The sequence below is a fragment of the Montipora capricornis genome, chromosome 12 (genome assembly GCF_036669925.1).
Source record: "Montipora capricornis isolate CH-2021 chromosome 12, ASM3666992v2, whole genome shotgun sequence".
In the NCBI taxonomy this organism is placed as follows: Eukaryota; Metazoa; Cnidaria; class Anthozoa; order Scleractinia; family Acroporidae; genus Montipora; species Montipora capricornis.
In genome coordinates, this window is record NC_090894.1 from 31,742,774 (window position 1) to 31,752,391 (window position 9,618).

At 37.2% G+C, this 9,618-nt stretch overlaps 1 protein-coding gene across 1 annotated transcript; it reads left to right on the forward strand.

Moving 5' to 3' along the window:
* Window positions 1-1,536: 1,536 nt before the first annotated feature.
* On the forward strand, window positions 1,537-9,618 carry LOC138026216 (actin-related protein 2). The gene is made up of 10 exons (XM_068873449.1): window positions 1,537-1,679; window positions 1,756-1,866; window positions 1,957-2,115; window positions 2,232-2,288; window positions 3,492-3,564; window positions 3,837-3,973; window positions 7,109-7,194; window positions 7,324-7,387; window positions 7,852-8,130; window positions 8,545-9,618. Exons 1-10 carry the CDS (start codon window positions 1,632-1,634, stop codon window positions 8,713-8,715), a joined length of 1,185 nt encoding a protein of 394 aa, XP_068729550.1. The 5' UTR covers window positions 1,537-1,631; the 3' UTR covers window positions 8,716-9,618.

Genomic DNA, 9,618 nt, shown 5'->3' on the forward strand with positions numbered 1-9,618 from the left:
ATATCTACTGTGAATTAACTCAAGTCCTCCTTTTTGCATTGAGTCCTAGAGTAAAATTTTTGCAACGGTTTGCATAAAATGCATCACAGAGATTCACAAACCACTTCCTCTTTGGCGAAATTCAAAAATTGCTTGTGGGTGCCCCAGACTTAATGAAACATGTTAGCAAGTGTAAAGCTGAATAATTACATTGCCACAGCTCACTGCTATTCATGTTTCAATAAAATTCACAGGTGATCGGTTTGGGTCTCTTTGAGCCTAAGTGCTGTAATATTATTCTCACTGAACACAGGTCACACATAGTGAAAGTCTTGGTGCACTGTCAGTTACCTCACAGCAAATAATCCCTTGTGGATATAATAATTACTGTGTGCAGGGGCATCTTTGCAGACTGTGTGAGTCAATGAAGCAAGTCTGCAATCCTCAATAGTTAAACTTTACTATGGTATGGTGAAAGAATTTAGTGAGAACTTAAAGCCCAAAAGAGCATAAGGGTTGTGTTTGGATTTGATCAGATTTGATTTAATGTCATCTACTTTGATTTCATGTGATTTAATTTGAGTTACAGTCTCTCCCCAATCATGAAAGCACTTTTTCTTGCTAAATAAACTTGATACTTAATGGGATGCTTTCCATTTGACAGAGCTGACTGTCCAGACTGGACATTCAGAAAGACATAACTCTAAAGCTCCTTCAAATTAACACACTTTGAGGATGATACATACTCCCCCAGAAGAATGCGAGGAAATAACACCCAAGTGTTCCTTCAAATTGTTGCATTTTCTTTGCAAACTGACAGGTCTGGCTGGCCAGTCCTGACAAAAGGAGAGTGCCCCTTAGTTAAAATTATTGTGATGATGATGATGATGATGATGATGGTGTTGATTACTATTATAATTATTATTAACAATAGGAATCAACATCATAATCATCTTCATGATCTTTTAATATCACTACAATAATTAATGTTATAATAATAATAATAATAATAATAATAATAATAATAATAATAATAGTTTTCGTTGTAAGATAAGCCATTTATGGTGGAACACATTGGCCACACAACTTCTCTCATCAGGGACGTAATGTGAGATTTTGAAGGTGTACGCACACGAGGAATGTTTTGAGTGCCAAAGGCGCTCCAAACTTGGTGAGTCTTGGGGCATGCTTCCCACAAAAATTTTAAATTTAGGGTCTGGCAAATGCCATTTCTGGCTATTTCCTTCAAAAATAACCGGGAACTGGGGACTGATGATGAGACTGATACTGTGTAGGGACCTCGGAGTCCTTTTACTTATAACAGAAAATCTTTTAAAAAATCCTACCCATTTCTCAAATGCGCACGTGCGTATTTGCGCAAAGGTCGCTATGCCCCTGCTCATGTACAAAAGCTGCATCAAAAATTTAAGGAAAGATAAGGTGCCCAACCTTGCCCATTTGTTGGGCAACAAATTTTCAGTTTGTGATTAACCTGAGGTGGACAGAAATTGACGAAAAATGCATTTTTTTTTGTCATAGCCGAAAAGGAAGGGGGAGGTGTCGAGTTGAAAATTGTCACGTGACAAGGCGTAGAGGAAGTTAGTGGCGGCCATTTTCTCTGTGAGCAAGTTGTCGGAGGGAAGGTTACTGCCATGGATTCCAAAGGCAATAAAGTACTGGTTTGCGACAATGGAACTGGGGTAAGGCTAGCTGGCTGCTAAACCGTCGTAATTGCCTTCCGTCGACTTATCTGTTTTCATTGTTGTCTTTTCGTAGTTTGTCAAGTGCGGTTTTGCAGGCTCTAACTTCCCAGCTTTCATCTTTCCTTCGATGGTAGGAAGACCGATCATTAGATCAACGGCAAAAGTAGGAGACATTGAAGTCAAGGTCAGTGTATCCCCTTGCATAGTACCTTTCGACGTTTTACACCTGTAAGTCTTAGTTTCGTTGATCGAAAGTTTCCTAATTATTCTTCAGGATTTAATGGTGGGTGATGAAGCCAGCCAACTCAGGCATATGTTGGAGGTAAACTATCCCATGGATAATGGGATTGTTCGCAATTGGGACGACATGAAACATGTGTGGGACTACACATTTGGGGAGACAAAACTTAACGTTGATACAAAGAATTGCAAAGTAAGTGGCAGCTCCTGGAATATATATATGATAAATTTTAGTTTTGCACTTTCACTTTAATTATAATGAAGGAGGTTGGAAACTTTAATTTCTGATCCTTTTGTGATAAACTTTAGGTTTTGCTCACTGAACCACCGATGAATCCCTTAAAGAACAGGCAAAAGATGATTGAGGTAAAAATATTGAAACCGTATGTCTTTAATTCAAGTTAAACACTTTTTATTACCTACTTTGTTAGGTATTACACTATTTATTATGCTTCAATTTACAAAGTGTTATTGTTGAACCAGTGTGTCATTTTTTTTTAAATTAACGAATTGTCTGTGAATAATCATACCCTTTTCATCAACCCCATAGATGGTGATAAGGTACCTAATCATTGACACTGGTATGTTGTCTATGAAGGAAGTCCATTAAAATTTATTACTGTTATCATACAATAATCTGCATATCATGGATCAAATAAAATCTAAATTAAAGTTCAGACATGAGCAGTATTCAAACCCAGTTAGAAAGGAATTAAGGAGTCCTTTAGTGAAGTCCGTCTTTTAAAAATTACTTTTTTTTTCACTCGAATAAAAGAGAAAACTGGGAATTATGAGACGCTTGCAGAAAAAAATGCAAAAGTCATGATGATAATCATATTCACCATCATCATGTTAATAGTAAATTCTTGAGTCCCAAGAAAAATGGAAAAGTTGAAGAAACTGGATGCAACTCTCTCTTTGTGCATAATGGGAGGGCCAGATCTTGGGAATCCTGAGAACTAGTTTTTGTGAGGGGGAAAGCATTTTAAGTTCAGGTGGTCAAACAGTATTTTCATTTTCACTGTGCACACGCTCTGAGCTTTAGCTTTTAACAGGAGTTATCCTGCAGGGATAGTCTCCTTCAGGTTTCAAATATGCGTACATGTATTTATTTACACTCATCACAGAAGACTCCTACAACAACGCAAAGAAATTGACATCATTATCTCACGAGCAATATCGCAACACATACACCATTTCCCAATGAAGCCAATGAAACCAAAGAATATAGCGACCATCCCAGTGATGGGAATTCAATTTCTAATGCCAAGGGTCAACTGAATTTCTGACTGGGCTGCCCCCTAGGAGGGGTTGGGTAGCCCAGTAATAATGGAATTAATTGACCTACATGTAACTTTAACATGGTAGAGGTAATGAGCTAATTTCAATGTTTAACTTTTAGCCCTCTAGAAATATAAGCAAAGCAACTTAAATCTTGGTTTTTTTGTGTGTGTGAGAGGAAACCCTGAGTAACCAAGGCAAACAATATTAATTTAACATGACAAAGCTAGGCAAGCCAACTGGAACAGAAATACATGGTACCTTCACATAACCACATTTTTCTTATAGGTTATGTTTGAAAACTATCAGTTTGATGGTGTGTACATAGCTATCCAAGCGGTGTTGACACTTTATGCTCAAGGTCAGCTGTGCTGTGTTTTCTTACTGTATTTATCCGTGTATAAGTTGACCCCCAGTTTTTGATGGCAAAAAAAGCAATTTCTTAATTTCTTTGTTAAATGTTCAAGGGATACTAATCTTGTATTCTTTGATTTCTGGAATTGTGGAGGCACAAAAAAAGTCGACTCTATATACGGGTAAATACAGTATTTCTTCATGTTTCAAACAGGATTTGTAGAGATAATTTTCACAAAATTGATCACAGCTGCACAACATTTTATTTTCAATCCACAGGATTGTTGACTGGAGTTGTGATTGACTCTGGAGATGGTGTTACTCATATCTGCCCTGTATATGAGGGCTTTTCACTTCCTCATCTCACGCGTAGATTGGACATTGCTGGTCGAGATATCACAAAGTATCTAATCAAGGTAATGTATTCTGTCAATGGAGCTCAATTTAAATTGTAAAAAAGTTTCAGAATGTCATAGTCCTCAGTAGCTACATGTGTTAAGGAATAAAGTGTCTTTTACTGAGTGAAAGTGATGATGTGGAGCATTGTTTCCAGCAGGGCTAGGTGGTTACACCAGAAGAAATGGGTTTAATAATTTTTTGTATTTACTCTTCAATGTATAAGTTGACCCTTTATGACCTAAAAATCAGCCCAAAAAAATACCCTTGACTTATACCCTAGTCATGCACATAGAGCTGGTTTGGTAGCCCTGGAATTGTCAGATAATTACGTTGTAGCACAACAAATGCCCATTTTTATGGGCAAAAAGTCTGCATAAAATCAACTTTACAAAACAAGTTCTGATTGCGTTCATGTTTGATGAACTCTGCTGGCATTAAGTTGTGAACAGGAAATTTTGGTGTCAAAAAATGTGTGGGTTAAATCTAAACCTCTAGACGTGCCTCATAGACTATGGTCGTACAGTGTATCTGTAACTTTTTAGATTGGGCATTTTATAGTAGAGCAGACCCATGTTTGTTTCACTTTCACTCTCAGCTACTACTATCTCAGTAGCTTAGTAACCTGGCAAATTTGTTTTAAGATGGCAGTTTATTTGTCCAGCCATTTTTCAAATCTCTTTGGTGTTCTTTTCATCTACCAAATCTCCTTTCTCTGTCAACGTTAAGAGAAAGGTTGGTTTCAAACAGGAAGATTTGATTTTCAACATGCATGGCTTACATAAAAACAGAGAAAAAACTTTCTGAAGTCTACTGAAATACTGAAATACTAGTTTCATTGCATGTTACAAGAACTGATAAATTTCACCTTTGTCCGCTGCAGCTGAAACAAAAATTCTCACAAATGTGACATAAAGGTTACTCCAAACCCTCGCGGGCTACTATTGCTGAAAATTTATTTTTTCGACCAAATTAAAGTTAATAATTATTTAAACTTCAAATTCCCAAAACATTATTTAAATTCAAATCTTAAAATGTGCAGGAGTTATTGAGAAAAAAATTTTTTTTTAAAAAAGTTGACAAATGATAAAGGCGTTATTTTCTGTGAAAGACATGAACTCACGGCAAAACAGCTCTTATTCCAAAAATAGCAAAGTCGCTTTGTCATCATTAAACGCTCAATAAAAGAAAAGAGTCCTTGGATAAAGACAAAAGCTTAGCCAGGACCCAAGAAGGAAAAAACAACTGATTTTTTGTAGGAAAAAAGGAAAAATCTTGCAGAGATTTCAAAGATTTCCCAAGAAGATGTGGAGAGAGCAGTCATCTCTTTCCCTGCATCTTTACCTGGAGCCAGTAGAAAAAAATTGTTGTGCAGGGCAAGTTCTACCCAATTGCTTTCATGTCGACAACTAGTGATTGCCTCCCTGTAATCTTGCTCCTCGGTTTCGTTTTTCATTGCCCTTGCAATTTTCTTACCTTTGGTTTTCCTCATAGTTGTAAAGAGGCTTTGAAAGATTGATGCTTTGGGATTGACAATGTGCAGTTACATTTCATCAGCGATCACGTTTGATACTTGATTGATTCGACAAATTCTGCATTATTATTTTATTAACCTTTGTATTGGTATATAGTTTGTGGTAGTTTCCCTTAAAACGGCACTTGTGCAGAATTTTTTTTTTTCTGGACTGCGAAAGTTTGGAGTAACTTTAACTTTTAGAAACAATTCTATCAATCTGAATTCCAGCTTTTTAGCCAGAAATGAAGAAAAATCAGTTTTTAGGCCTTGAAAATAGGGGTCAACTTAACAGCAAGTGCAACTTATACATGATTAAAATAATACAGTACCTCTTACCTCAGTTTTGATGTCTGTACTCTTAAGTTATGGACCAAGTTTATTTCTACTCATACAATTATGAACAAGTGAATTAACGGGAAAAATTAGGTTCCGTAACTTACATTATGAACCAAGGGGGTGAGGGTAGTAAGATATTTATCATATTAATTTTCTGAGGTAATAAGGTGGTTGGGAAAGGAAACTACAGCTGTAGTTGACTAGCATCAATTGATTGGCTTTTTGAAATAGTTGCTTGCAAGATTCAAAACAACACAAAAAACTTGCTGGAAAATGTTGCACCAAAATTTCAAATTTTTGGCAGGTGGTATTCTACAATACGGCCTGCGAAATTAGCCAGTCATAGCACGCATACATGTACAGTACCACAAAAGTAAGTTACCACCCTCACAAATGACACAAACCATGTCTTGCACCACAGCAAGTGTGCTGGGGGCTGCAGGCTGCTTGACAGTCGCCCAGGATCCTAATAATAAAATTTTAATTTAATTCTGAGTGTTCATCATCAGGAAGAACAGTGAGTTCTTTGTAAAGTTTTTCAGGCTTTCTTTTCCTATCCAGTACACTAAATCCGGGGTTTTCGACAGTTTTGTAAAGTAGCGGACATATTTCTGAAAGCACCAGATGTGACATTTTTGGCGTTGCAAGGCACTTGGCGCAAGCTACCTGGGGGCCGCCCCAATTTTAAAAATAGAACACTCAGAAATGCTGTTTCCAGTGTTTCTGGAACCCAATAATCAGTTTCTGAGGCAAGGCTGGAGTTCACTCAAATTCTCTTTAAAAAGTAAGTTTAAAAAAATTACAATAAAAATTAAAACAAACCCCTCAAATATTGGCATCAAACTACCGGACATAGAATGGGAAACCACCGGACAAAATGTCCAGCCTCCGGCTTCAAACTAAAACCCTGTTAATCTGGTCCAGAGCCTGGGACAAAAAATTTATGTCTGAGTGAGTGTTTGCCCCATTGGGTGCAAAGCTATGTATTGCTAGAGTAAGTTGGCCTGTACATGATTGGCATTCAAGCAGAACTCTCTGAAATGTGATGCTGCAGAACCCTGGACCCCAGAAATGTTACACAGAAAGTCCACACAATGTTGAAGTATTCCATGTGTACTTCCACAGTTTAAATTTAACTTTTTAGCTTCACAACTTCTCTTCAAAAGCAGATGTTTTTTTCTGACATCACATGACATCATGCACATTGTCCAGCCCTCTGGCGCATTTCTTTATCTAACAGACAAGCTATGCAAATCTTGGAACTTGTCACTTAATCAAATCCTTTGCTTGATTTGTGTTGCAGCTGCTGTTGCTTAGAGGTTATGCATTCAACCACACTGCCGATTTTGAAACTGTTCGCATGATGAAAGAGAAGCTGTGTTATGTAGGGTGTGTATTTATTTCAAATACCTGAATAGCAAAATAAATTGTCATGTTAGTATTATCTCTATTTTATCAAATTTATATGAGCTTTTAGAATATACAGTGTAGGTGCTCACTGATTCTTGTTTCTTTTAGGTACAATATTGAACAAGAACAAAAACTGGCTTTGGAGACAACTGTTCTTGTGGAGCAGTACACAGTGAGGAAATAATGCCTTTTTTAGAATAAATTGCTGTAATTCAATTTGCCCCCTTTTAGACAGATTTAGTAATTACTTTTGGATAGATCTGGGAAAATCCTGGGCTTTTTATTTCCTGATGCAGCCATTTTGGTGCCGTGGGTCCTCTTACATGCGCAGGAGCAGGCGTACATGTACAATGTAGCTCAGTCAGTTGGTGGGCAGCTTGAGGAGCAAGAGGTCCCCAGCTCTACCTCCACATCTATCCAAGCTTTCCTCTGATCTGTGTAGCTACAGCTTTAAGCCACTGATTCCTGTACCATTCCCCACTGACATCTCACTCCTTGGAGTCAGTGGGTTTAATACCTGTAAAACAGAGCACCGACAGGGGCTGGGGGTAAAGTGTCCTTTTCCGAGGGTTACCGGGTATTTGAATAAATTTTACTGTGGACGAAGTCTTACTTTCAAACTTTATTTTGTCTTAGCTTCCAGATGGGCGTGTTGTGAAACTGAGTGGTGAAAGATTTGAAGCTCCTGAAGCTCTGTTCCAGCCCCATCTTATTAATATTGAAGGTGTTGGTGTAGCGGAGCTTCTCTTTAGCACCATACAAGCAGCAGATATTGACACTAGGCCAGAATTTTACAAGCATATTGTGCTTTCTGGTGGCACCACAATGTATCCTGGACTACCAAGCAGATTGGAGAGGGAAATCAAACAATTGTATCTTGAGCGTGTATTAAAAGGAGATGCCACTAAGTTGTCTGTAAGTCCTCTTGTCAATATTAGTGTTACTGGTACATGTAACGGAGAAGTAGCATCCTTTGTTTTAATAAGATGCAAATATGCACAACCAACTACATGTACCATTGGCTGTTCTTATGAAATTGAAAAGCACAAATACAGGAGCTTTTAACAGGATTACTTGAAGGACCTAAAACTTTCCCATTGGTAATTCATGTGCTATACTACAGAGGTACTAAAATCTAATGAGAGTTTGGCCACTGGCATGTACTGGTTTGTACAGTATCTGAACAGTCAGTTGTGCCCATTTTGACACAATGGGTTTCTGTTAATTAACTAATTAGCTCTTTTTCGTCTTTGGTTCCTTTTGTTCCATGATTGTGTTCCCCTGTCATTTAAACTAACTGTCTTCAACAACTTGGCTACCTTTTTGCAGAAATTCAAGATCAGAATTGAAGATCCACCACGGAGGAAACACATGGTATTCCTTGGTGGTGCTGTTTTGGCAGATATCATGAAGGACAAGGAAGGATTCTGGATGACACGAGAGGAATATCAAGAGAAAGGAATTAAGGTTCTAGAGAAGTTAGGAGTAAAGGTCAGCTAGAATTTTGCAGGGAAACGTAGCCCATTTTCGAGACTTGAAGCAAAATTTCAAGGGAAAATCAAACTCTTTAGAAAAAGCTCTCTGAAGTATTGATCTGTGTCTTTCAGGTTACAACTTAAGAGTATTTTTTGGCTCTTTACTGTCATTCGTAAATGTTGCCTCGACTACGGAATTTATAGCTTTCAGCAGATTTGTAGAAATGCAGTAAATTGTTACAAAAATTAAAGTTTGATTTAGGTAAGTTCATCTATTCAGTTAGAATTCAGTATTTTCCTTTGGTGGAATTTTTCTTTAGTTTCAGATTTCTTATGTTTCAAAGTATAATAACAGCAAAAAAGTACTGTAAAGGAAGGATTTGGAATCAAGATTTTCTAAGAAGATTGTTTAATCAACCACACTTGTTTTGCATTTCTAAGAAACTGTTGTTTTAACTTTTTTTGCTCTTCTTGCAAAGACTGTCTGCAAGTTCTTTTTACAGAACATCATTGTTGGCAGGTTACCAACTTTTCAGTTTTACACAAAGTTCTTTTGAACAACTATGATATTGACCAGTGAACTGGCCAATGAAGGTTGATGTATCTTAAAAAGAAAGACAGTGGTAAAGAGGTGGAAGCAATTGTGTCGCAATTTGCACAATGTGGTGGACTAATTTTTGCATGGTTTGCTTCAACTTAGGAGAGCTTAAATTTCTGAAATGAAGAGTTTGTTCACTGTACAGATCAGCATGTTAAGAATTTGTGTAAGAGATCATGCTGAATATTTTGCCAAAATAAGTACTGTTTCAACTTCCTTCCTAATGTTTGTTGCTGTGACATTGTTTGTTTTCACATCCATGAAATGGTTGGAAGGAATTTGGTGTTATGCATAATGAGAGCAGGAAATTAAATATTTTTTACCTTGAAA

Coding starts and splice junctions, on each gene's coding strand:
- LOC138026216 (XM_068873449.1), top strand. CDS start 1,632: ATGGATTCCAAAGGCAATAAAGTACTGGTTTGCGACAATGGAACTGGG. Junction 1,867..1,956: donor TAGGAGACATTGAAGTCAAG/GTCAGTGTATCC, acceptor ATTATTCTTCAG/GATTTAATGGTGGGTGATGA. Junction 2,116..2,231: donor TTGATACAAAGAATTGCAAA/GTAAGTGGCAGC, acceptor GATAAACTTTAG/GTTTTGCTCACTGAACCACC.